This window comes from Indicator indicator, chromosome 7 (assembly GCF_027791375.1).
Source record: "Indicator indicator isolate 239-I01 chromosome 7, UM_Iind_1.1, whole genome shotgun sequence".
Taxonomy (NCBI): domain Eukaryota; kingdom Metazoa; phylum Chordata; class Aves; order Piciformes; family Indicatoridae; genus Indicator; species Indicator indicator.
The window spans coordinates 40,615,986-40,641,709 of NC_072016.1; the positions used below are offsets into that span (position 1 = coordinate 40,615,986).

Sequence of the window (25,724 nt, forward strand, 5' to 3'; positions counted from 1 at the left end):
AGCTGAGTTTTAATACCCTGGTCAGTTTTTCAGGGCCACTTTTGGTGGCTGCCATTAGAAAAGGAGGATGGGGATGGGCAGGAATGGCCCCAGCTGAGATTCCTCTTGGTGCTGCAGCTCATCCTTTTGCTGCCCCTTCATCTCCCTTTGGCCTTCTCCCAGCAAGGTGAATCTTTGTTCCTTCTGAAGAATCCTTACTGCTAATACCATCTGAGATTTCCCCCCTTCTTCCTGGCAGCAGGGGGGATGTGTTCATCCCTCTGCCACAGCCCCAGGGGTGGTGAGGCTGGGTGGGTCCAGCATGGTTCACTGTCCCAGCACCTCTCAGAAGTGGGGTTTGCAGGGGCTGCTGATCAGCTCTCAAGCCTCTGAAAGGTGCAGCACTGCCAACTCTTGCAGGACTCTGCTCCTCCTTGCTGTAAGCCCAGGATGGCAAACCTCAATTCAGCCTGAGCCTGCACTCTGCAGCTTGAGGTGAGCTTGAGGGACTTTTGGCTGCACACCCATCTATGGATTGAAGGAGGGAAAGTTGGGTTTGTTTCATTTTAGTTCTGCATGTGTGGTCCAGAGGAAGGAACAAGGCACCTCCTTACTGCTGCCTGAGGACTCAGGGCTTGCTGCACAAGAGCCTTTCTTTGCTGGTTAGGATGGAGATGCTGCCTTTGGTTCTGCTTGAGGCATGAGACAGGCTGGGAGGGTTGGGGCTGTTCAGCCTGGAGAGGAGAAGGCTCCAGGGAGACCTCAGAGTACCTGAAGGGGCTCCAGGAGAGCTGGGGAGGGACTTTTGCCAAGGGCTGGGAGTGCCAGGACAAGGGACAATGGCTTTGAGCTGGGAGAGGGGAGAGGGAGAGTGGAGAGGAAGAAGAAATTCTTTGCAGTGAGGGTTAGGAGACACTGGAACAGGTTGCCCAGGGAGGCTGTGGCTGCCTCCTCCCTGGAGGTGTTGAAGGCCAGGTTCTGCCCCTCTGCTGTGCTCTGCTCAGACCCTCCCTGCAGTGCTGGGGCAGCTCTGGAGCCCTCAGCACAGCACAGCCAGGGAGCTGCTGGAGCAGGGCCAGAGGAGGCCACAGCAATGCTGGCAGGCCTGGAAGCCCTCTGCTGGGAGGCCAGGCTGGGAGAGTTGGGCTTGGGCAGCCTGCAGAGGAGAAGGCTCCAGGGAGACCTTCTGGTGGCCTTGCAGTGCTCCAAGGGCCCAGCAGAAAGCTGGGGACAGACTTCTGAGCAGGACCTCTTGTGCCAGGCCAAGGGGGGATGGTTTGAACTCAGAGAGGGAGAGTGGAGAGAAGGAAAAACATTTTTCCACAGAGGGTGGTTGCCCAGGGGGCTGGGAGATGCCCCAGCCCTGGGAATGTTCTGGATGAGGTTTGCTGGGGCTCTGAGCCACCTGCTGTAGCTGTTAGCTGTCCCTGCTGTCTGCAGGGGGGGTTGGGCTGGAGGACTTCTAAAGGTCCCTTGCAGCCTGAAGCGTTGGGTGGTGCCTCCTCTCCCTGCTGGACGATGTTCTGCCACCCACAGCCCTCACTGGCAGCAAGCACTTCCCTCTGCCCCCCCCTTCCAGGGCTGACTGTCTGAGGAGAACAGCAGCCTTCAGTGCTCACCTCAAGCCCTCACCTCCCTCACACAGGCTTCCTGTCTGCCCCAGTGGTGAAAGCCTCCTCTCAGGAGCAAGCAGCTCCTGAAGCAGCAGCAGCAGTGAGCAGCCAGGAGCTGCCCTTGTTCATTGTGTGGTCTGTCACAGCCCTGGCAGGCAGGGCTCAGGGGGCTCCCTGCAGCCCTGCCTGCAGCAGCAGCAGCTTGTTCTGCACAGCCCTGTGGCCAGGCAGCATTTCCCTGAGGGGCAGCAGGACACAGAGGGTGCAGTGTGCTCCAGGAAGCACTGCCATGGATTGGGGGGGAGGGGGGAGGGGTCTGGCTGCCTGGCTCCCCTGGCCCTGTATGGAGAATGCAGCCTCAGGAGGTGGAGCTGGAGGTGGTCAGAGCCAGCTTGCCACAGCCCTGCCCCGGGGCAGAACCCTTCAATGGGTGCCTGAGATCAACTTGTGCAAGGGGTAGGTGGGGTGTGGGGGGCCACTAATTACTGCTGCTCATGGTGTGTCCTGCCCTGGCCCTGCCCTGTGGCCACACAGCTCCTGCACCTGGGTATCTCAGAAGGGGATGGAAGGCCACAAAGCATGGTGCAGGGCACTGTTCATCAGTTGATTCTTGACCAGGAGCAGGGTGAGGCATCCTGGAGCCTTAGTGGCACCTGCTTGCCTTCCACGTGGCTTATTGCTTCCCTCAGCACTCCCCAAGCTTGATTAGGAGCTGTTTTTAATGAGTTATTGAGCTCCCCTGAGGCCAATATTGACCTCTCTTGGGTGACAGGTTGGACTTTGATGATCCTTGAGGTCTTTTCCAACCTTATTGATTGATTCTCTCCTGAGTGTGTGCAGGGAGAACACAACCTGCAGAGCTTCAGAGAATCACAGGATGGGTTGGGTTGGAAGGGACCTTCAAGAGCAGCCAGTGCCATCCCCCTGCCATGGGCAGGGACACCTCCCACCAGCACAGCCTGCTCAAGGCCTCATCCAGCCTGGCCTGGAACACCCCCAGGGATGAGGCAGCCACAGCCTCCCTGGGCAGCCTGTGCCAGAGGCTTAGTTTCTTTGTGTTAGTTTCCTTGCCTTGAGTTTCTGCTGCCACTCAGACTCCCCTGCACCAGTACAGAGCAGGGGCTGAGCTGCGGGGAAGCAGCTCCTTGGGACAGCAAAGTGTCCTCATGGCCAAGAAGGCCAAGGGTATCCTGGGCTGCATTCAGCAGAGTGTGGCCAGCAAGTCAAGGGAGGTTCTCCTCCCCCTCTGCTCTGTCCTGCTGTGGCTTGTGTCCAGTTCTGGGCTCCCCAGTTCAGGACAGACAGGGAACTGCTGGAGAGAGTCCAACAGAGGCTGCAAGGATGCTGAAGGGACTGGAAGTTCTGTGTGAGGAGCAAAGGCTGAGAGCCCTGAGGCTGTTGAGCTTGGAGAAGGCTGAGAGGGGATCTGAGCAATGTCTATAAACATCTGAAGGGTGGGGGGCAAGAGGCTGGGGCCAGGCTCTGCTCAGTGGTGCCCAGGGACAGCATAAGGGGCACAAAGTGGAAGGCAGGAGGCTGCAGCTGAGCAGGAGGAGAAAGTTGTTTGGTGTGAGGGTGCTGGAGGCCTGCAGCAGGCTGCCCAGAGAGGTTGTGGAGTCTCCTTCTCTGGAGACTTCCAAGCCCCACCTGGCTGCCTTGCTCTGTGCCCTGCAGGGCTCACCCTGCTTTGGCAGGGGGGTTGGATCAATCTCCAGAGGTCCCTTCCAACCCTACCATTCTGTGAGGCCTGTTTGACAGTGCAGCAGGCAGCAGAGCCCTGATTCCAGGGAGCTGGCCTGGTCTGATGTGGAATGAAGTGCTCCAGGCAGCGTTCCTGGTGAGGATTCCAAAGGCTGAGGCTTAGAGCCATGACCTGTGCTGTGACCACAGTGCCTAAGTCATTGCACCCTGGCAGAAAACTGTCTCCTAGTTGCTCCTCAGGCTCAGCAGCCCTTGGTTTGCTTTCCCTCCCTTTTGGTGCTTTGCATCTCCTTCCTTCTAAGATCATGGGAAGCTCAGCAGATGAACTCAGTCCTCTCCTCTCTCCTCTCTCCTCCCCTCTCCACAACCTCTCTGGGCAGCCTGCTCCAGGCCTCCAGCACCCTCAACACCAAAGAAGTTTCTCCTCCTGATGTGGAGGTGGAACCTCCTGGGATTGAGTTGAGGTCCAGTGCCCCTTGTCCTGGCCCTGGGTATGAGTGGAAAGGGCCTGGGCCCAGCCTCCTGCGGGGCAGGGAGGGAGTGGGGGGGAGTGAGTGAGGGGCTGAGTGAGTGAGGGGCTGAGGGGGTGAGGGAGGAAGTGAGTGGGTGAGGGAGGGAGGGAGTGGGTGAGGGAGGGAGGGAGTGGGAAGAGCTCGGTGAGGAAGCAGAGGCAGAGCCCATAGGCAGCCTGCAGCCTTTCACAGCAGGGCCCTGAGTGCCCTCCTGAGAGGCAGCAGCTGGAGCAGGCTGCTGAGTTCTGCACCCCCTCCTTTGGTTAATGATCCACCCCGGGCCCAGCCGTGGCTCAGCTCAGCACCATTAAGGAGCTGTTTCTCATTTCCCAGCGCTCTGATTCAGAGCTGAACCCTGAGATAATCAGGGCTGGGCTGAGGGCAGCCTTGAGCAGCCCTGGTCTAGTGGGAGGGACACTGCCTCCAGCTCTGGGGCCCCCAGCACAAGAAGGATCTGGAGCTGCTGGAGAGGCTCCAGAGGAGGCCACCAAGATGAGCAGAGGCTGCAGAACCTCCCCTGTGGGGACAGGCTGGGAGAGTTGGGGCTGTTCAGCCTGCAGAAGAGAAGGCTCCAGGGAGACCTCAGAGCAGCCTTGCAGGACCTGAAGGGCTCCAGGAGAGCTGGGGAGGGACTTTGGAGAAGGGCTGGGAGTGCCAGGCTGAGGGACAATGGCTTTGAGCTGGGAGAGTGAGACTGGAGAGGAGGAAGAAATTCTTTGCAGTGAGGGCGGGGAGGCACTGGCACAGGTTGCCCAGGGAGGCTGTGGCTGCCTCCTCCCTGGGGGTGCTGAAGGCCAGGCTGGATGAGACCTTCAGCAAGCTGAGCTGGTGGGAGGTGTCCCTGCCCATGGCAGGGGGTTGGAGCTGGATGAGCTTTAGAGTCCAGAGAGACCCTAAAGGCTGCAGAGGGACTGGTCCCAAAGGCCTGCAGGGACAGGGTGAGGGAAAATGGTTTGAAATGAGAGCAGAGCAAATGGAGATTGGATGTGAGGAACAAGTTCTGCAGCAGGAGGCTGCTGGAACACTGCAAGAGGTTGCCCAGGGAGGTGGTTGAGGCTCCATGGCTGGAGATCTTCAAGGGGAGGCTGGAGAGGGCTGTGGGCAACCTGATCTGGTGGAGGATGTCCCTGCTGAGTGCAAGGGGTTGGAGGATGAGCTGTGGAGCTCCCTTCCAAGCCAGAGCATTCTGTGAGCCTGTGAGCTGCAGACCTGAGTCCTCCACCTGGACTTGGCTGCTGGCAGTTGTGCTGCAGGGTGGCACAGTTCAATGTCTTGGCTGTGAGCACAGCCTGCAGGAAGAGCAGGGGGGCTGGGGAGGCTCTGAGTGAGGGGAAAGGCTTCTGGGCTCCAGCTGCAGCCAGGAGGCCAGGGGAGAGCTGCTGGCTGGGCAGCAGCAGTGCCCTGCCCCTGCAGCCATTGAGCTGAGAGAGCAGAGCTCCTGCCCCTCTGCCTGCAGCACTTGAGGAACTTTCCTGCCATGAATTCATCTGAATCAAGTTTTTCCAGCCAAGTGAACTTTTGGCCTGCCCAAGTGGAGTTCCCCCTTTTAACTCTTGTCCTGTGTGGTGCCTCTAGCCCAGCTTCCCCATAGCCCTTCCCTCCTCCTCCTGCTGCTGCTGCTGGTGGTGCTGCTGGTGGTGGTGCTGGTGGTGGTGCTGCTGGTGGTGCTGGTGGTGGTGCTGCTGGTGGTGCTGCTGCTGCTGCTGCTCCTGCTCCTGCTGCTCCGGCTGCTCCTTCTGCTCCGGCTGCTCCTTCTGCTCCTGCTGCTGCTCCTGCTCCTGCTGCTGCTGCTCCTGCTGCTCCTGCTGCTGCTGCTGGACTTTGCAAACCATCCAGAAATTGCTGAGGTGGAGAGAAGCCTGCTGGTGCCTTCTGGCTACTATTTGGCCTTTGCAAAGTCAGGGTCATGGAGTTCAAGGCACCAGGTTCAAGACACTGTGTGGTCCAGCCTGGACCCTGAGGTAGGCAGATGCAGCATGTGGCCACCACGTGTGGCCAGGCCACTGAGCCACAGGCCACCCAGCCTGGGCTTGTGCCCAGCTTGCCACAAAGTCCTGGAGAGAAGCAGTGGGAGAGGATCTGCTCTCCTCTGGAAGTGTTTGGGGTTCAACCTCTGCTGATGACCTTTCAGGTCCCTTCCACCCAAACCATCCTCTGATTCTCACCGTGGCTATGGGCAGGCAGGTGGGACACCACCTTCTGCTGAGGAAGAGGGCAGGATCCCCTTCCAGCCTCCAGGCTGGCAGAGCTGGGCACCAAGCCCACCTCAGCTCCTGACTGCCACACTAGATCAGGTTGGGCAGGCTGGATGTGGCTGTGAGCAACCTGCTGCAGTGTGAGGTGTCCCTGCTCATGGCAGGGGGGTTGGAGCTGGATGAGCTTTAGGGTCCAGAGGGACCCTAAAGGCTGCAGAGGGACTGCTCCCAAAGGCCTGCAGGGATAGGATGAGGGAAAATGGTTTGGATTGAGAGCAGAGCAGATGGAGATTGGATGTGAGGAACAAGTTCTGCAGCAGGAGGCTGCTGGAACACTGCAAGAGGTTGCCCAGGGAGGTGGTTGAGGCTCCATGGCTGGAGATCTTCAAGGGAAGGCTGGAGAGGGCTGTGGGCAACCTGATCTAGTGGAGGATGTCCCTGCTGAGTGCAGAGGGGTTGGGCTGGATGAGCTTTGGAGCTCCCTTCTGTGACTGTTAGTACAAGACCTGTGCAGCTTTGCTAACTCACCCCAGAGAGGCAGGGGCATGGCAGGGCTCAGGAGTGTTCCTGTGCTGAGGAAATCAGGAGCTGAGGCCTCACCTGAGACCCCGATGGAGAAATGCTGCTCTGGCTGCTTCGAGGGGGCAACACTTGATGCACACCCTGCTGGGCTGAAGTCTGTTTGCAAGGTGACTGCAACATGAGGCTGATTTTGTTGACATTCTTTCTTTCTTTTTTCATTTTCTTTCTTTCTTGTTTTTCCTCTTTCTTTCTTTCTTTCTTTCTTTCTTTCTTTCTTTCTTTCTTTCTTTCTTTCTTTCTTTCTTTCTTTCTTTCTTCTTTCTTTCTTTCTTTCTTTCTTTCTTTCTTTCTTTCTTTCTTTCTTTCTTCTTTCTTTCTTTCTTCTTTCTTTCTTTCTTTCTTCTTTCTTTCTTTCTTTCTTCTTTCTTTCTTTCTTCTTTCTTTCTTTCTTTCTTTCTTTCTTTCTTTCTTCTTTCTTTCTTTCTTTCTTTCTTTCTTTCTCTTTCTTTCTCTTTCTTTCTCTTTCTTTCTCTTTCTTTCTCTTTCTTTCTCTTTCTTTCTCTTTCTTTCTCTTTCTCTGTCTTTTTTCTCTCCCTCTCTCCCTCTCTCCCTCTCTCCCTCTCTCCCTCTCTCCCTCTCTCCCTCTCTCCCTCTCTCCCTCTCTCCCTCTCTCCCTCTCTCCCTCTCTCCCTCTCTCCCTCTCTCCCTCTCTCCCTCTCTCCCTCTCTCCCTCCCTTCATCCTTTTTTTCCCCTCCTCCAGAGCTGTACAGAACTCGATTATGGGAAGCCAAACCATGCAAATCTCACCCAACAGAGGAAATATTTGAGCTATGATTTTAAAACAAACAAACAGCAACAACAACAAAAAAGACCTGGCCCAGAGCTCCAAAATTCCTGTGGGTAAAGGGGAAAAAAAAAAAAAAAGGAAACCAACAGAACACTTCAGCTGCCAGCACCTTGAAAACCTCCTTGTGTCAGAGGGGTTTGGCACCTCCAGCTGTCTGCCTCCAAGCTGAAAGCCTGCTTGTTTTTTTCTTTTGGGGGGGTGGGTGTGGGGGAGCTGGGGGAGTCTCTGCTGCTCTCCTGAAGGCCTTCTGTGCTGTGTTCCTGGCATGGGGCAGGGGCCAAGGGCAGCCCTGCCCTGAGGAAGGAGCTGCCAAGGAGCAAGGGAGGGCTCACTGTGGTGTGTTCAGAGAGGTGAAGGAAGAAAGGGAGCCCATCTCAGTGCCCTGCTTGGCATCAGGGGCACCCTGGCAAGCCCAGGAGCTCTGCAGGGGTGCCTGAGACATGTCACAGCTCAGCCTGAGAAGCAAATGTGGTGGTGGTGGGGGAGCAGAGAGGAGCCACAGGCTGCCTGCAGGCTGGAGCTCAGGAAAGATTCCTGCCCTGGAAGGGCTCTCAGACATTGGAACAGGCTGCCCAGGGCAGTGCTGCAGGCACCATCCCTGGGGGTGTTCCAGCAGAGTGTGGAGCTGGTGCTGAGGGACATGGTTTGGTGCTGAGCCTGCAGTGCTGGGTGCAGGGTTGGGCTGGGTGAGCCTGGAGGGCTCTGCCAAGTGGCTGTGCTCTGTGACCCTGTGAAAGAGAGGAGAGAGCAAGCAGGAAGGAGGATGGGACAGGCATGTGCCACTGCCCCAACTGCAGCCACAAGCCAGGCTCAGCACCGTGGTGCTTGGAATGCTGGGAAGTGAGGCTGGCAGCATTGGGAAGGGTAACTCCACCTCTGTGGGGTTTGTCCCTGGGCAAGAGCAGAGATGACTTTGGAGCCTTTCCCAACTTAAATGGATCCTGCTCCACTCTGGGAGAATCTATCCGTATGTCATAGACTCACAGAACTGTCAGGGATGGAAGGGAGCTCAAGGCTCAGCCAGTCCCAACCCCCTGCCATGGGCAGGGACACCTCACACTCCAGCAGGTTGCTCACAGCCACCTCCAGCCTGGCTGCAAACACCTCCAGGGATGAGGCTTCCACCACCTCCCTGGGCAACCTCTGCCAGGCTCTCTCCACCCTCCTGGCCAACAACTTCTTCCTCACAGCCAACCTGAATCTCCTCACCTCTACTTTTGCTCCATTTGCTCTTGCTGAGCATTGCTCAGATCCCCTCTGGTGCTGCTCTTCTCCAGGCTCAACAGCCCCAGGGCTCTCACCCTGCTCTCCTCACAGAGATGCTCCAGGCCCCTCATCATCCTCACTGCACTCTGTTAGACTCTCTCCAGCAGTTCCCTGTCCCTCCTGACCTGGGGAGCCCAGAACTGGACACAATCCTGCAGATGTGGCCTCAGCAGGGCAGAGGAGAGGGGGAGGAGAACCTCCCTTGCCCTGCTGCCCACATGTCTTCATGCACCCCAGGATTCCATTGGCCTTCTTGGCCACAAGGGCAGGTTGCTGGCTCATGGTCAGCTTGTTGTCCCCCAGGACTCCCAGGTCCCTTTCCACAGAGCCAAGGCATGGCCAGCAGAAGCCCTGTGAGCAGAGGCAAATGCTGTTGCTGCTCAGCCAGAACTCCACCCTTCACACTCGAGCACCCAGCTGCCCAAGGTCACCTCTGGGGCTCTTGCAGATGTCTGAAGCCTTTCTCCTCCTTAGGTCACTTCCAGTGGAGATTTTCCCTCCTGTGCAGAGAGCAAAGAGGTGTAACCAAAGTCTTTTGCTCTGTTTCCACCAGATGTCCACCAACGTGGTGTACCAAGCCCACCATGTCAGCAGGAAGAAGAGAGGCCAAGTGCTGGGCACCAGGGCTGGGTTCCGAGGCTGCACAGTCTGGCTGACAGGTACTGGGCTGTGGATCACACACCCACACAGCACCAGGGGTGGGAAGGGACCTCCAGAGATCATCCAGGCCAAGCCCCTGCCAGAGCAGGGTCACCCAGGGCAGGGCACACAGAGCACAGCCAGGTGGGGCTGGAATATCTCCACAGAGGGAGACTCCACAACCCCCCTGGGCAGCCTGCTCCAGGGCTCCAGCACCCTCACAGGGAAAAACTTTTCCCTCCTGTTCCCATGGAACTTCCTATGGCTCAGCTTCCACCACTGCCCCTTGTGCTGGCATTGGGCATCCCCCAGCAGAGCCTGGCTCCAGCCTCTGGGCACTCCCCCTGCACATCTTTGTCACCAGCAATGAGGTCAGAGGGGGTTGGAGAACCTCTGCTATGGGGTCAGGCTGGGAGACTTGGGGCTGTTCAGGCTGGGGAAGAGAAGGCTCCAGGGAGACCTCAGAGCTGCATTTCAGTATCTGCAGGGGACCCCCAGGCAGGCTGGGGAGGGACTGTTCAGAAGGGTTGTGGGGATAGCACCTGGGGCAAGGGCTTGGAAGTGGAGCAGGGCAGAGTTAGGTTGGACATCAGGAGGGAGTTCTGCACAGTGAGGCTGGGGAGAGACTGGCACAGGCTGCCCAGGGAGGGGGTTGAGGCAGGGACACCTCACACTCCAGCAGGTTGCTCACAGCCACCTCCAGCCTGGCTGCAAACACCTCCAGGGATGAGGCTTCCACCACCTCCCTGGGCAACCTCTGCCAGGCTCTCACCACCCTCCTGGCCAACAACTTCTTCCTCACAGCCAATCTCCAGCTCCCCACTTCTACTTTTGCTCCAGCCCCCCCACTCCTATCCCTCCCTCACACCCTCCAAAGTCCCTCCCCAGCTTTCTTGGAGCCCCCTTCAGATGCTGCAAGGACACCAGAAGGTTTCCTTGGAGCCTTCCCCTCCCCAGCCTCTCAGTCTATGTACACACACAGAGATGTGAGTACACTCTGCACATGTTTTGCCTTTTATACTCTTAGATTCAGTTTCTCATGTAAATACAACTCCATTTTTACTGCCAAGTTCTGAGTGTGGTGAGGTTTGCTCTTTGGGGCTTATATCCAAAAGAATAAGTTATTGGGGAGGGGATCTAAGTCACCCCATAACACCCTGCTTACTGGTAAATGGGGTGTTCAGCCTGCAGAAGAGGAGGCTCCAGGGAGACCTTAGAGCAACCTTCCAGGACCTGAAGGGGCTCCAAGAAGGCTGCAGAGAGACTGTTCCCAAAGGCCTGCAGGGACAGGCCCAGGGGCAATGGCTTCAAAGTAGAGCAGAGCAGATGGAGATTGGATGTGAGGAACAAGTTCTGCAGCAGGAGGCTGCTGGAACACTGCAAGAGGTTGCCCAGGGAGGTGGTTGAGGCTCCATGGCTGGAGATCTTCAAGGGGAGGCTGGGGAGGGCTGTGGGCAACCTGATCTAGTGGAGGATGTCCCTGCTGAGTGCAGAGGGCTTGGGCTGGATGAGCTGTGGAGCTCCCTTCCAGCCTGGACCACTGAGATTCTGAGATTCTGAGATTCTGATTCTGGGATTCTGATTCTCTGACCCTATGCCTCTGTGATCCTGTGACTCCCTGTCTCCCTGTCTCCTCTTGTCCCACCACAGCCCACCCAGGATCCACCTCCTCCAGCCCTCTCCTTTCCCCTCTTTGTGCCTCCAACCTCACCCTTCCTTTTTGATTTCCCTGTCCGCTCAGGCCTTTCAGGAGCTGGCAAGACAACCCTTGGCTTTGCCCTGGAGGAGTTCCTGGTGTCCCATGGCATCCCCTGTTACTCCCTGGACGGGGACAACGTGAGGCATGGCCTGAACAAGAACCTGGGCTTCTCGTCGGCCGACCGGGAGGAGAACATCCGGCGCATCGCCGAGGTGGCGCGGCTCTTCGCCGATGCTGGTCTGGTCTGCATCACCAGCTTCATCTCCCCTTTCTCCAAGGTAAAAACCCTGCCCTGCCCTCAGCTCCATAGTCCTCCCCCCCTGCTCCCAGGAAACAAAGGCTGAGGGATGAGAGCCAGCCAGGCGGTGCCCGGGTGGTGCCCAGGCAGCTGAGAGGAGCACGGACGAGGTACCCAGGAGGAAAGAAGGAGACTGAGCAAGGGGTGGTGGTTGTGATCCATGGGGGAGGAGGGAATGAGATGCCTGGGGCAGAGGGGTTGGAAAGGTGCCCAGCAGACAAAGGCCTGGGGGTGTTGGTCAGCAGCTGGCTGAATATGTGCCAGCAGTGCCCAGGTGGGCAAGAAAGGCAGCAGCAGCCTGGCCTGGAGCAGCAATGGTGTGGGCAGCAGGAGCAGGGCAGGGCTTGTGCCCTGTGCTGGGCACTGGGGAGGCCACAGCTTGAGTGCTGGCTTCAGCTCTGGGCCCTGAGTGCCAGAAGGACACTGAGGGCTGGAGCAGGTGCAGAGAAGGGCAAGAGAGCTGGGGAAGGGTCTGGAGAAGAGGGCTGGGGAGGGAGGAGCAGCTGAGGGAGCTGGGGGGGTTGGGGTGGAGAAGAGGAGGCTGAGGGAGACCTCATTGCTCTCTACAGCTCCTGAGAGGAGGCTGCAGCCAGCTGGGGGTTGGGCTCTGCTCCCTAGTAAGAAGCGGCAGGACAAGAGGAAATGGCCTCAAGTTGTGCCAGGAAAGGTTTAGGTTGGATGTTAGAAGAAACTTCTTCCCTGGACGGGTTCTCAAAGCCTGGCCCAGGCTGCCCAGGGAGGTGATGGAGTCCCCACTCCTGAAGGTGTTTCAAAGCTGCAGAGATGTGGTGCTGAGGGCCATGGCTTAGCCCCAACCTTGATAGTTAGAGAATGGTTGGACTGGATGAGCTTCAATGTCTTCTGTAATTAAATCATTCTGTGGTTCTAAGCTGGGGGCAGACTTCATTGCTCTCTACAGCTCCCTGAGAGGAGGCTGCAGCCAGGTGAGGGTTGGGCTCTGCTCCCTAGTAATGAGTGACAGGAGGAGAGGAAATGGCCAGGGGAGGTTTAGTTTGGAACAATTTCTTCATTGAAAGTCTGGTTAAGTCCTGGCCCAGGGCCGTGGTGGAGTCCCCATCCCTGGAGGGCTTTCAAAGCTCTGTAGCTGTGGTGCTGAGGGCCATGGGTTAGTGGTGACCTGGCAGTGCTGGGCTAAGGGTTGGCTTCCATGACCTGGAAGGTCTTTTCCAACCTCAGTGATCCTCTGACAAGCTGGAACAGAGCAAATGATCCTCTGATTCTCTCAACAAGCTGGAACAGGGAAAAGCTGTACAGTAAAATAGGGGGGAAAAAAGAAAAGAGCAAAAAAATGGAAGCAAAGGGGAGAAGGGAGATGCCAAAGCCTGCTTGGGATGAGTGCACACTGAATCCAGGGGACAGCAGGGAGGCTGCTGCTGCAGGCTGGGCAGCTGTTGGCTCCCCTCTCTTCCTCCTCTTCCTCCTGCTCTTCCTCCCCCTCACAGGACCGGCAGAACGCCCGGAGGATTCACGAGGCAGCAGGGCTGCCTTTCTTTGAGATCTTTGTAGATGCTCCTCTCAACATCTGTGAAAGCAGAGATGTGAAGGGCCTCTACAAAAAGGCAAGAGCTGGAGAGATCAAAGGTATGCAGGAGGCAGCAGACACACACAGAGCTGGGCTGCTCAAGGCTCTCTGGGGCACTTCGTTTCCTCCTGCCCAGGAGCATCACCTCCAGTGCCCAGTGGGGCTGGCTGGGTGCTGCTGGGCTGTGCAGCTTTGCTGGCTGGGGCATGAGGATTGCTCTAAGGAAATTTGCTTTGGCAACTAAACCAGCACTGGGGAGACCACACCTCGAGTGCTGGGTGCAGTTCTGGGCCCCCTCACTCCCAGAAGGGCATTGAGGGGCTGGAATCTGCATCTATTTAGCCACTCTCCCATCTTGCTTCCCTGGTATGAAGGAAAACCTCCCTTCACATCCCCTCCAGGAACCTTCTCTCACCCCAAATCAAACATCCTGGGCAGCTGCCCAGCTGAACATAGACCTGGGGGTGTTGGTCAACAGGAAAGGAGGCAGCAGTGCCCAGGTGGGCAAGAAGGGCAGCAGCAGCCTGGCCTGGAGCAGCAATGGTGTGGGCAGCAGGAGCAGGGCAGGGCTTGTGCCCTGTGCTGGGCACTGGGGAGGCCACAGTTTGAGTGCTGGCTTCAGCTCTGGGCCCTGAGTGCCAGAAGGACACTGAGGGCTGGAGCAGGTGCAGAGAAGGGCAAGAGAGCTGGGGAAGGGTCTGGAGAAGAGGGCTGGGGAGGGAGGAGCAGCTGAGGGAGCTGGGGGGGGTTGGGGTGGAGAAGAGGAGGCTGAGGGAGACCTCATTGCTCTCTACAGCTCCTGAGAGGAGGCTGCAGCCAGCTGGGGGTTGGGCTCTTGTCACTTGCAACAAGTGACAGGATGACAGAAAACAGCCTCAGGTTGTGTCAGGAGAGGTTTAGGATGGACATGAGAAGAAAATTCTTTCCTGGAAGGATTCTCAAGCCCTGACCCAGGCTGCCCAGGGAGGTGTCTGAATCCCCACCCTGGAGGTGTTTCAAAGCTGCAGAGCTGTGGTGCTGAGGGCCATGGCTTAGCCCCAGCCTGGGCAGTGCTGGTTGGACTGAATGACCTGCAAGGTCTTTCTGATTCTCCCTTCTGTGATTGTCTGTAGGCTTCACTGGGATTGACTCAGAGTATGAGAAGCCTGAATCTCCTGAGCTGGTGCTGAAGACCAACCTTGCATCTGTGTCTGAGTGCATCCAGCAGGTGGTGGAGCTCCTCCAAGCCCAAGTAGGTCACTTCTGTGCTTTGGCAACCTGCTTCCAGCCACCTGAGCTTGTGTGTGCACGTCCCTAACACCTGCTGCCTGTCTCTCCTCCAGAACATTGTGCCCCAGAGCTCAGTGAAGGATGTGCTGGAGCTGTTTGTCCCTGAGAACGAGCTGGAGAGGGTACGAGCTGAGGCTGAGACACTGCCCTGCCTGCAGATCACTGAGGTACTGCTGTGCTGGAGGGAGGGAGGGAGGGAGGGAGGGGGTTGTGCTTCAGAGGGAGCTGAAGCACCACAGAATTGTTAGAGTTGGAAGGGACCTCAAGGTTCATCTAGTTCCAACCCCCCTGCCATGGTCAGGGACACCTGACACCATCCTCAGCCTCATCTCCACCCTGTGCTGTAGCAAACCAGAGCCTTCAGCCTCCTTCATTCACAAGCAGCTGTGCTCCATGGAGGGAGGAGGTTGTCCTTCTGCTGCTGGATGTGCTTTAGAGAGAGCTGGAGCACCATAGGGTTGTTAGGGGTTGGAAGGGACCTCAAGGAGCATCTTGTTCCAACCCCCCCTGCCATGCACAGGGACACCTGACACCATCCTCAGCCTCATCTCCACCCTGTGCTGCAGCCAGCCAGAGCCTTCAGCCTCCTTCATTCACAAGCAGCTGTGCTCCATGGAGGGAGGAGGTTGTGCTTTAGAGGGAGCTGAAGCACCACAGAATTGTTAGGGTTGGAAGGGACCTCAAGGTTCATCTAGTTCCAACCCCCCTGCCATGGTCAGGGACACCTGAAACCATCCTCAGCCTCATCTCCACCCTATGCTGCAGCCAGTCAGAGCCTTCAGCCTCCTTCATTCACAAGCTACCCACACACCTGAGCCTGGCTCAAGCAGACACCCCCAGCCCACCCCACTCCCCCCTGCCTCCACTATGGCCTTCTGCCCCTGCAGGTAATAGAAGAGACCAGAGGGAAGGTGTGGTGGGTTGAAAATTCCACCTCCCCCATGGCTTTCTGCCCCTGTAGATAATATAAGAGACCCCAGAGGGAAGGTGTGGAGGGTTGAAACACCCCCCCCCCAGCATTAAATTGCCAGTTGGAAGCAAATGAAGGTGCATTTACAAGCAGAACTACAATCTGCAAGGCAATGCAATGGCTAGGTACAAAATAGAGAGGATTTCCATGTATGTGCAATTTATAACCAGCACAAAAGCCACCCCCCTGGCAAAAACCAGGGGGCTGATAATAGCTTCCCCACTCCCTGTCCCCTTCCCCACCCTGTACACAAGAGAAAGAGCAGAGAGTTGTTTGTGAGTACTTAGCCACAACAAAGAACACAGCCAAGGTCATAGAATCAGAGAATTGTCAGGGCTGGAAGGGACCTCACTGAGCAGAGCCTGGCCCCAGCCTCTTGCTCTCCACAGGTCATAGAATGACAGAATCAGAGAACTGGCAGGGTTGGAAGGGAGCTCAAGGCTCAGCCAGTCCCAACCCCCTGCCATGGGCAGGGACACCTCACACTCCAGCAGGTTGCTCACAGCCACCTCCAGCCTGGCTGCAAACATCTCCAGGGATGAGGCTTCCACCACCTCCCTGGGCAACCTCTGCCAGGCTCTCACCACCCTCCTGGCCAACAACTTCTTCCTCACAGCCAATCTCCAGCTCCCCACTTCTACTTTTGTTCCATCCCCCCAGTCCTATCACTCCCTGGGAGGCCAGGCTGAGGGAGCTTGGAACAGAGGAGCCTGGGGGCTGCCCTCTGTGCTGGGGATAAAGATGTGCAGGGCTGGAGCCAGGCTCTGCTCAGGGATATCCAAGGGACTTCCTAGCATCCAATTTCCCCATTTCTTTTTTTATCCCATCCCCCCCCACCCCGTCCTATCACTCCCTGACACCCTACAAAGTCCCTCCCTGGGCTTGTTTAGGTCTTATCCTTCTCACACCCAGCAGTGATTCGTTTACCTCCTACCACTTTCTGCCCAAGACCCGTGGGAAATTTCCAAGGCACAGCCTGAAGCTGCCACAGCAGGGGGGAGGCAGGTGTGGGGCTGGTTGCCTGGCTGGCCCCTCCTGAGGGCAGTGCCTCTGGGTTTTGTTCCTGCAGGTGGACCTGCAGTGGCTGCAGGTGCTGAGCGAGGGCTGGGCCACGCCGCTGACCGGCTTCATGCGGGAGGCAGAGTACCTGCAGGTCATCCACTTTGGCACCCTGCTGAATGGTATGGAACCAACAGCCCCTGCTGGCACACCCTGCCAGCCCTGCAGGAACCCCCCTGCTCTCACACTGCACCCACAGAATGCACTGGGTTGGAAGGGAGCCTCCAAGGGCATCCTGTCCAACCCCCCTGCAGGCAGCAGGGACTCCTCCAACCAGAGCAGGCTGCCCAGGGACACAGCCAGGCTGAGCTTGAATGTCTGCAGGCATGGAGCCTCAACCCCCTCCCTGGGCAGCCTGTGCCAGTCTCTCCCCAGCCTCACTGTGCAGAACTCCCTCCTGATGTCCAACCTAACTCTGCCCTGCTCCACTTCCAAACCCTTGTCCCTCAGCCTACCCCCACAGCCCCTTCTGAACAGTCCCTCCCCAGCCTGCCTGGGGGTCCCCTGCAGCTATTGAAACACAGCTCTGAGGTCTCCCTGGAGCCTTCTCTTCCCCAGCCTGAACAGCCCCAGCTCTCCCAGCCTGACCCCACAGGGGAGGTTCTGCAGCCCTCTGCTCATCTTGGTGGCTTCCCCATGACCCTCTCCCAGCAGGTCCAGGTCCTTCCTGTGTTGGGGCCCTAGAGCTGGACACAGCCCTGCAGGTGAGGTCTCAGCAGAGCAGAGCAGGACAGAATCATTGTCCTCCTGTCTCTTGTTTGGTGAACACCAGGGCTTGGAAAGGGCCATGGTGGCCAGGAAGACATTCCTTGAAACACCAATGGTTGCCAGAGGTGACAGAGGTCATAGTGCTGTGGCCAAAGCCCTGGCTCATGGCTTTGACATTGTCTCTGCTGCCCATCAAACGTTTCAGGAGCCACTGTGGAGCTCTTCTCATGCTGGTGTATCCCAGGGCACATAAAGATGCAGACCCCAGGCCAAGTAAGCTGCTGGGCTGAGTTTGAGATGGGAGAAGGCAGAGATGTTCCTTGGCAACAGGAGCAGAGCCTCACTGCCCCTCTGCTGCACTCTGCTCAGACCCTCCCTGCAGTGCTGGGGCAGCTCTGGAGCCCTCAGCACAGCATGGCCAGGGAGCTGCTGGAGCAGGGCCAGAGGAGGCCACAGCAATGCTGGCAGGGCTGGAAGGGCTCTGCTGGGAGGCCAGGCTGGGAGAGTTGGGCTTGGGCAGCCTGCAGAGGAGAAGGCTCCAGGGAGACCTTCTGGTGGCCTTGCAGTGCTCCAAGGGCCCAGCAGAAAGCTGGGGACAGACTCATTAGAGGAGTGCTGGAGCAGGTGACCTTCAGAAGTGCCTTGCAAGCTAAATATTCCATGATTAGCATCGTTGGAGGTGCTCCATCCCTGGGAAGAGCAGGGAGCATTGAGGGACTGCCTGCAGCTGAGCCCTGCCAGATGTCTCTGGCCCCCTGCCCAGCTGCAGATGCTGTTGCTGGGACTTCACCAGCAGGCAGCTCGCTGACTTTGGCTCCTGCAGACCTGATCCCAGCAAGCTGCAGGCTGAGGACTTTGGGATGCTGGGGAGCAGCTCTCTTGGAGCCTCCCCCTCCTCCTGCAGGAGGCTGCGGGGATGCCACGGGGCAGTGACTTGCTGCTGTCCCTGGCAGCTGGGGGGAGGCTGGGGGGGGGTTCTCCCTCCAGCCACCTCTTCTCCTTTCAGCTCTGGTAGCCTTTCACCTTCTGCCTGGTAAGCAAACAGTGCTCAGGAGCACATGGCCTTGTTATCAGAGCCCCAGCTGTGGTCTTTGAGCTGCCTGTGGTGCCTGGCAGGGTCACAGAGGTGCCCTGTCATGACCACATTGCTTCAGAGCTCTGCACTTTGTGATGGAGGCTGTCTCAGAGGGCATCTTCTTTTGGGGTGCCCCCCCCTAAACCTGTTGACTTCACTCAGCACAGCTCCTGTGAGGCTCTTGGGTATGTGTTTAGGATTTGTGGAGCTCCACGGGGGCAAGGACAAAGCCCAAGCCACCAGCTCTTGGGGGTGGATGAAGTCTCCAGAGCAAGGGCATCAACAGCAGGTCGTGGCCCACCTTGTCTCTACAGAGGTCTCCAAACTCAACATTCTGCCTGGTCAGGCCTGCAGGATGACACCTGGGCAGGAAGGAGAATGTCCCTGGGTTGCTTGGAGAACTTTAGAAAAGAAAGGAGAATTTCAGTCTGGTGGTGTTGAGGCTAGCAGGGGGAGGGTGTTGCTAAAGAGGGGTTTGAAGCTGGTCTTGGATTCTTTCCAGAGGTAGAATCAGAGAACTGTCAGGGCTGGAAGGGAGCTCAAGGCTCAGCCAGTCCCAACCCCCTGCCATGGGCAGGGACACCTCACACTCCAGCAGGTTGCTCACAGCCACCTCCAGCCTGGCTGCAAACACCTCCAGGGATGAGGCTTCCACCACCTCCCTGGGCAACCTCTGCCAGGCTCTCACCACCCTCCTGGCCAACAACTTCTTCCTCACAGCCAATCTCCAGCTCCCCACTTCTACTTTTGCTCCATCCCCCCCACTCCTATCCCTCCCTCACACCCTCCAAAGTCCCTCCCCAGCTTTCTTGGAGCCCCCTGCAGATGCTGCAAGGCCACCAGAAGGTCTCCTGGGAGCCTTCTCCTCTCCAGCCTGCACAACCCCAACTCTCTCAGGCTGTCTGCAGAGCAGAGCAGCTCCAGCCCTCTGCTCCTCCTCCTGGCCCTTCTCTGGACCCCTTCCAGCCCCTCCAGAGCCTTCCTGGCCTAGGGGCTCCAGAACTGGACCCAGAGCTCCAGGTGGGCTCTCAGCAGAGTGGAGCAGAGGGGGAGAATCCCCTCCCTGCCCTGCTGGCCACACTTCTCCTGCTGCAGCCCAGGCTCTGCTTGGCTCTCTGGGCTGCAAGTGCTCACTGCTGGCTCCTGCTGAGCTTCTCCTCCCCCAGCACCCCCAAGGCCTTTCCTTCAGGGCTGCTCTCCAGCCAGTCCCTGCCCAGCCTCTCTCAGTGCCTGGCATTGCCCTGCCCCAGCTGCAGGACCTTGCCCTTGGTGGTCCAAGCCCTTTGCCCAGGGGTGCCAGGGATATTTTTTGGCCTGGAAGAGCCATGACAGTTTAGATGGACTTGTGCAAACAGCTCAGAGCTCCTCTCACCTGACCTGCAAGCACCACATGCCCACCTTGCTACCACCAGCAGCTGGGTAGAGGAGCTGCTCTCTGGGGAGGCACAGAGGCCCCCAAGAAGGAAGATGGATCTGTGTCTTACAGGGCAGCCAGGGGTGCTGTAGGGTCTCCAGTGGAAGCCTTAAGGGAGGGGCTTTGCTTCTGGAGTGTTAATGACCTTAACTGTTTTTGTGTCCTCCCAGGAAGGAGTCACTCTGTACCTGGTATGTACAGAACTGCTCAGAGGTTGGATGGAAATGACTCCAATTTTGGGGGTGCTGAGGGTTTTGTTTTGGTTTGATTTTGTTGTGGTTTTGGGGTTTTTTTGTTTGTTTGGTTTGGTTTGTTTGGTTTTTTTTTTTTGTTTTTTGCTTTGAAGTGATTTTTGGAGATTGACACAACCAAATGAAGACACAACCCCCCTCCCTGTATGATGCAGTGCCCCAGCACACCTTCTGTCCCCACCAAAATCTCACTTCCCTTCTCTGGAGTGATTTCTGTTTAGCCCCTTTGGCTTCTTGCTTTTGGAAACAGATCCTGGAGCTCCTCAGCTCCAGCACCATGGGCTGAGGTTTTTCCTGATTCAGCTCTTCCTGTGCTGCTTTGCTGTAGCTGATCACTGCTGGATGTGATTTCCATGTCTGCAGTTTGATCCTGAGTGGCTCCCACCTCACCTTGGTTCTGATTATTCCTCAAGGGGCTTGGAAATTGCTGCCCAGCTGATGGAGAGCAACAATCAATAGGAGCCTCCCCCTTCTCCACCCCCTCCCCCCCCCCCCCCCCCCCAAAATACCCCAAACCAAATCCAAAATCCTCTCCTGAAACCTCTCAAGAACTCCAAAAGGGCTTTCAGGCAGATCACAACAAAATGAATCAGTGATTGGTTTGTCCTTGTTAGTGATTGGGAACCCAGGGGAAAGAGACTGAGTCTGCCTTGGGCAGTCCAAGGTGACCAAGGAGAAACAAGAGGAGCTCATGATGGGAGGGAGGAGGGAGCCAAGGCAGTCATTCTGCTGGGTGCAGGGACAGGGAGGAGCAGGAGCACTGTAGAGAGACCCAGGAGGAAAGACAGACACTAAGCAAGGGGTGGTGGTTGTGTTCCATGGGGGAGGAGGTGTGCAGGGAATGAGGTGCCTGGGGCAGAGGGGCTGGAAAGGAGCCCAGCAGGGAAAGGCCTGGGGGTGTTGGTCAACAGGCAGCTGAGGATGAGGCAGCAGTGCTCTCAGCACATCTGCAGATGACACTAAGCTGGGTGGCAGTGCTGATCTGCTGCAGGGTAAGGAGGCTCTGCAGAGGGACCTGGCCAGGCTGCATCCATGGCTGAGGCCAATGGGATGAGGTTCAACAAGGCCAAGGGCTGGGTCCTGCACCTGGGTCACAACAACCCCAGGAAGGCTCCAGGCTGGGGGCAGAGGGGCTGGAAACTGCCCAGCAGGAAAGGCCCTGGGGGTACTGGGTGGCAGCAGCTGGAGAGGAGGCAGCAGTGCCCAGGTGGGCAAGAAGGGCAGCAGCAGCCTGGCCTGGAGCAGCAATGGTGTGGGCAGCAGGAGCAGGGCAGGGCTTGTGCCCTGTGCTGGGCACTGGGGAGGCCACAGCTTGAGTGCTGGCTTCAGCTCTGGGCCCTGAGTGCCAGAAGGACACTGAGGGCTGGAGCAGGTGCAGAGAAGGGCAAGAGAGCTGGGGAAGGGTCTGGAGAAGAGGGCTGGGGAGGGAGGAGCAGCTGAGGGAGCTGGAGGGGGTTGGGGTAGAGAAGAGGAGGCTGAGGGAGACCTCATTGCTCTCTGCAGCTCCTGAGAGGAGGCTGCAGCCAGCTGGGGGTTGGGCTCTGCTCCCTAGGAGCAAGGGTCAGGACAGGAGGAAACAGCCTCAAGTTGTGCCAAGGGAGGTTCAGGTTGAATGTGAGGAAAAATTTCTTCCCTGGAAGAGTTCTCAGAGCCTGGCACAGGCTGCCCAGGTGGAGTCCCCATCCCTGGAGGTGTTTCCCTGAGGTTGTGCTGAGTGCTGTGGCTTAGCTCCAGCCTTAGCAGAGTGAGAGACTGGTTGGACTCTGATCTTTAAGGTCTTTTCCAAGCAAAACTGTTCTATGATTCCATGCCCTGGGGGGCAGGAAGCTGGAGCTGTCCTGGCAGAGGCTCACAGGGGAGCTGCCTCCAGGGTGGCATCTTACATGTTGGGTTACATTTCTCTTTGCCAGAAGCTAACTGCACCAGAGCCAATGGTTGCAAAGGGAAAGAGAAGCCAGGAAGGAGTGAGATGCTCAAGGTGGCTGCCCCAGGGCAGGCTCAGGCTGGAGCTCAGGAAAGATTCCTGCCCTGGAAGGGCTCTCAGACATTGGAACAGGCTGCCCAGGGCAGTGCTGCAGGCACCATCCCTGGGGGTGTTCCAGCAGAGTGTGGAGCTGGTGCTGAGGGACATGGTTTGGTGCTGAGCCTGCAGTGCTGGCTTGGGCTGGGTGAGCCTGGAGGCCTCTGCCAAGCAGATGTGCCCTGTGAGACATCTCCAAGCCTAAAGGTCCTTGTGCTTGGGCTGGAGATGTGAGGCACTGTGAGCTTCCCTATCTCACTAACACTGCTGGTGACTGAAAGTGCAGGAGAATGACAGAACCATGGAACCTTAGGGGCTGGGAGGGACCTGGAAGGATCATGGAGTCCAACCCCCTACCAGGGCAGGGCACACAGGAACACATCCGGCTGGGGTTGGAAGCTCCCCGCAGAAGGAGACTCTCTGGGCAGCCTGCTCCAGGCTCCAGCACCCTCACCCTGAAGAAATTTCTCCTCCTGGGTTCCAGTTTGTGCCCACTGGCCCTTGTCCTGCCCCTGGCCACCCTCACAGTGGCAAAGCTCTTCCTGGTGCTCCTGGGGAGGCAGGGGGTGGTGAATATCCTTAGAGCACTGCCCTGGTGGATTGGGCTCTCCAAGGGCAGGCCCTGGGCCTCTCAACTCCTCTGCAGACTTGCTGCCTGGGGCTGGAACACTTTCACATGTTCTTCTTCTTCTTCTTCTTCCTCCCCCTCCTTTTCCTCCTCCTCCCCCTCTCCCTCATCATCCTTCTTTCCCCCCTCATCCTCCTCCCCCTCATCCTCCTCCCCCTCATCCTCCTCCCCCTCATCCTCCTCCCCCTCATCCTCCTCCCCCTCTTTCCTCCTTTCCTCCTTCCTCCTCCTCCTTCTCCTCCTCTTCCTCCTCCTCCTCCTCCTCTTCCTCCTCCTCCTCCTCCTCTTCCTCCTCCTCCTCCATCTCCTCTTCCTCCTCCTCCTCCATCTCCTCTTCCTCCTCCTCCTCCATCTCCTCCTCCACTTCCTCTTCCTCCTCCTCCTCTCCTCTTCCTCCTCCTCCTCCCCTTCCTCCTCCTCCTCCGCTTCCTCCTCCTCCTCCCGTTCCTCTTCCTCCTCCCCTTCCTCTTCCTCCTCCCCTTCCTCCTCCTCCTCCCCTTCCTCCTCCTCCTCCCCTTCCTCCTCCTCCTCCTCTTCCTCCTCCTTTCCTCCTCCTCATCATTCTCCTTCTTCCTTTCCTCCTCTTCCTCTTCCTTTTCACTCCTCCTCTCCTCCTTCTCCTCTCCTCCTCCTCTCTTCCTCCTCCTTTTACTCCTCCTCCTCATCCTCCTCTTCTCTCCTCCTCTTCCTCCTTTTCCTACTCTCCTTCTCCTTCTCCTCTTCCTCCTTTCCCTCCTTTCCTCCTCCTCCTCTCCTCTTCCTCCTTCTCCTCCTTTCTCCTCCTCCTCTCCTCTCCTCCTTCTCCTCCTTCTCCTCCTCTCCTCCTTCTCCTCCTCCTCCCTCCTTCTCCTCCTTCTCCTCCCTTCTCCTCCTTCTCCTCCTTCTCCTCCTCCTCCTCCCCCATCTCCATCTCCTCTTCCTCCTCCTCCTCCTCCATCTCCATCTTCCTCCTCCTCCTCCTCCATCTCCATCTTCCTCCCGCTCCTCCTCCGCCTCCTCCTCCATCTCCATCTTCCTCCCGCTCCTCCTCCTCCTCCTCTTCCTCCATCTCCATCTTCCTCCTCCTCCTCTCCCGCTGCTGGCAGAGGGCGTGGTGAACCTGAGCGTGCCGATCGTGCTGCCGGTGTGCAGGGAGGACAAGGAGCGGCTGGAGGGCTGCGCGGCGCTGGCGCTGTGCCGGGCGGGCCGCAGGCTGGCCGTGCTCCGGCGCCCCGAGTTCTACGAGCACAGGAAGGAGGAGCGCTGCGCCCGCGTCTGGGGCACCACCTGCGCCAAGCACCCGCACATCAAAGTAGGTTTGCACCGCCCCCACCTCCGCCCCCTCCCGGGAAAAACCTGGGAGATCGGGGAATGGTGGCCGGGTTGGGGGATGGCAGAGTCCCGGGGATGAAAGGACCTCCAGAGAGCAGCCAGTCCAAGCCTCCTGCCAGAGCAAAGGGCACCCAGGCCAGGGCACACAGGAACACAGCCAGGTGGGGCTTGAAAGTTTCCAGAGAGGGAGACTCCACAACCTCTCTGGGCAAAGGATATGGGATGGAGAACCACACCAAGTTAGGTCTGCACCAGGGCAGGGAGGCTCTGCAGAGGGACTTGGATGGGTGGGGTCCATGGGGCCGTGTTAAAGGGATGAGCTCCAACCGGTCCTGCACTGGGATGCCAACAACCCCATGGGGAGCAGCTACAGGCTTGGGGCAGTGCTAAAGGGATGAGCTTCTACAGGGCCAAGTGCCAGGTGCTGCACTGGGGTCACAACAACCCCATGGGGAGCTACAGGCTTGGGGCAGTGTGGCTGGGAAGCTGCTGGCAGAAAGGGACCTGGGGGTGCTGAGCAACAGGAGCCAGCAGTGTGCCCAGGTGGCCAAGAAAGCCACTGGCATCCTGGCTGGCATCAGCAATGCTGTGGGCAGCAGGAGCAGGGAGGTGACTGTCCCCCTGTGCTGGGCACTGCTGAGGCCACAGCTCGAGTGCTGTGCCCAGCTTGGGGCTCCTCAGAGCCCACAGAGAGATGTGGAGGTGCTGGAGCCAGGGCAGAGGAGGGCAAGGAAGCTGGGAAGGGCCTGCAGAGGAAATGTGATGAGGAGAGACTGAAGGAGCTGGGGAGGGTTAGTGTGGAGAAGAGGAGGCTGAGGGCAGAGCTCCTGCTCCCTGCAGCTCCCTGAGAGGAGGTTGTGCAGAGGTTGCTGCTGGTCTCTTCTCCCAGGGACTGCCCAAGAGGGAATGGCCTCAGGCTGCAGCAGGGCAGGCTCAGACTGGACATTAGGCAAAGGTTTTTGCCAGCAGGAGTGGTCAGAGATTGGCACAGGCTGCCCAGGGAGGTGGTGGAGTGCCCAAGGCTGGAGGTGTTTGAAGGTGGTTTGGATGTGGTGCTTGGGGCCATGGTCTAGGGGTGAGCCTTGCAGAGTAGGGTCAGTGGTTGGAGTTGATCCCAGAGGTCTGTCCCCCCTGAATGATTCTGTCAGTGTATGAGCTGAAGGTTCCCATGGCTGTGGGGGCTGTAGGTCCCTGCTGCTCTGCAAGCCCAGCTCCTGCCTGGGAGCCATCCTGTCCTTGGCAAGCAGGGCTGCTCAAGGCTGCTGCTTACTGGCAGCAAGCAGCAGAAGGTGCAGGGCAGAGTCAGTTGCTGCTGAGGAGCTGCTCCTGAGCATCATAGAATCACAGAGCTGTCAGGGCTGGAAGGGAGCTCAAGGCTCAGCCAGTCCCAACCCCCTGCCATGGGCAGGGACACCTCACATTCCAGCAGGTTGCTCACAGCCACCTCCAGCCTGGCTGCAAACACCTCCAGGGATGAGGCTTCCACCACCTCCCTGGGCAACCTCTGCCAGTCTCTCACCACCCTCCTGGGGAACAACTTCTTCCTTACATCCAATCTACTCATTTCTATGTTTTTCCCATCCTCCCCTAATCCCATCCCTCCCTGACACCCTCAGAAGTCCCTCCCTGGGACTCAATCTCCCCACTTCTCCACCCCCCCCCCCCCCAGGTCCTATCCTTACCTTCCCTCAACTCATCCTCACTGCTGTGCCCACACCTTTGTGCCTCCACCACCACCACCTCAGCCCCAACCAGTGCCTTCTGGCACTGCCCTGGCCTGAGTGGTGCCACCAGGCACTAATGTTGCAGGTTGCTGCCTGCTGCTCCTTCCAGCTCTGCTCTGCCTCTCAGTTTGGCTGCTCCCTACAAGCAGCCAACAAGGGCTCCGTGGTTTGGTGCCTGATCCCTTTCCCCTTGCCTCTGGCAGCACAAAGCTTTGCATCCCTTGGATAAGGAGAGCTGCAGGTGAGGCTGGGTGACTCGAGCTGCCTGAGGCTGGCTGCCTTCTTTCCCTCTGCTTTTCAGTGTTGCAGCAGCAGTTGCTCCTCCTGAGTGTTCCCAGGAGGAAAGAGCAAAGTGTAGGGGGCAGGAAGGTCTTGTGCTAGACCTTTGGATTGGAAACTAGGAAGTGAGGCTGGAGAGAGACTGGAACAGGTTGCTCAGGGAGGCTGTGGCTGCCTCCTCCCTGGAAGTGTTGAAGGCCT

The 25,724-nt window shown here is 58.0% G+C and overlaps 1 protein-coding gene across 1 annotated transcript in view; it reads left to right on the forward strand.

The window, feature by feature from the left end:
- The window catches only part of LOC128967858 (bifunctional 3'-phosphoadenosine 5'-phosphosulfate synthase 2), a 43,407-nt gene that overhangs the window by 10,861 nt on the left and 6,822 nt on the right, over window positions 1-25,724 (forward strand). Inside the window, exons 2-8 of the mRNA XM_054382109.1 lie at window positions 9,190-9,295; window positions 11,017-11,252; window positions 12,736-12,874; window positions 13,928-14,046; window positions 14,138-14,251; window positions 16,124-16,235; window positions 23,295-23,500. Coding sequence (XP_054238084.1) covers window positions 9,190-9,295; window positions 11,017-11,252; window positions 12,736-12,874; window positions 13,928-14,046; window positions 14,138-14,251; window positions 16,124-16,235; window positions 23,295-23,500 — 1,032 coding nt within the window. The remainder of the gene's footprint in view (window positions 1-9,189; window positions 9,296-11,016; window positions 11,253-12,735; window positions 12,875-13,927; window positions 14,047-14,137; window positions 14,252-16,123; window positions 16,236-23,294; window positions 23,501-25,724) is intronic.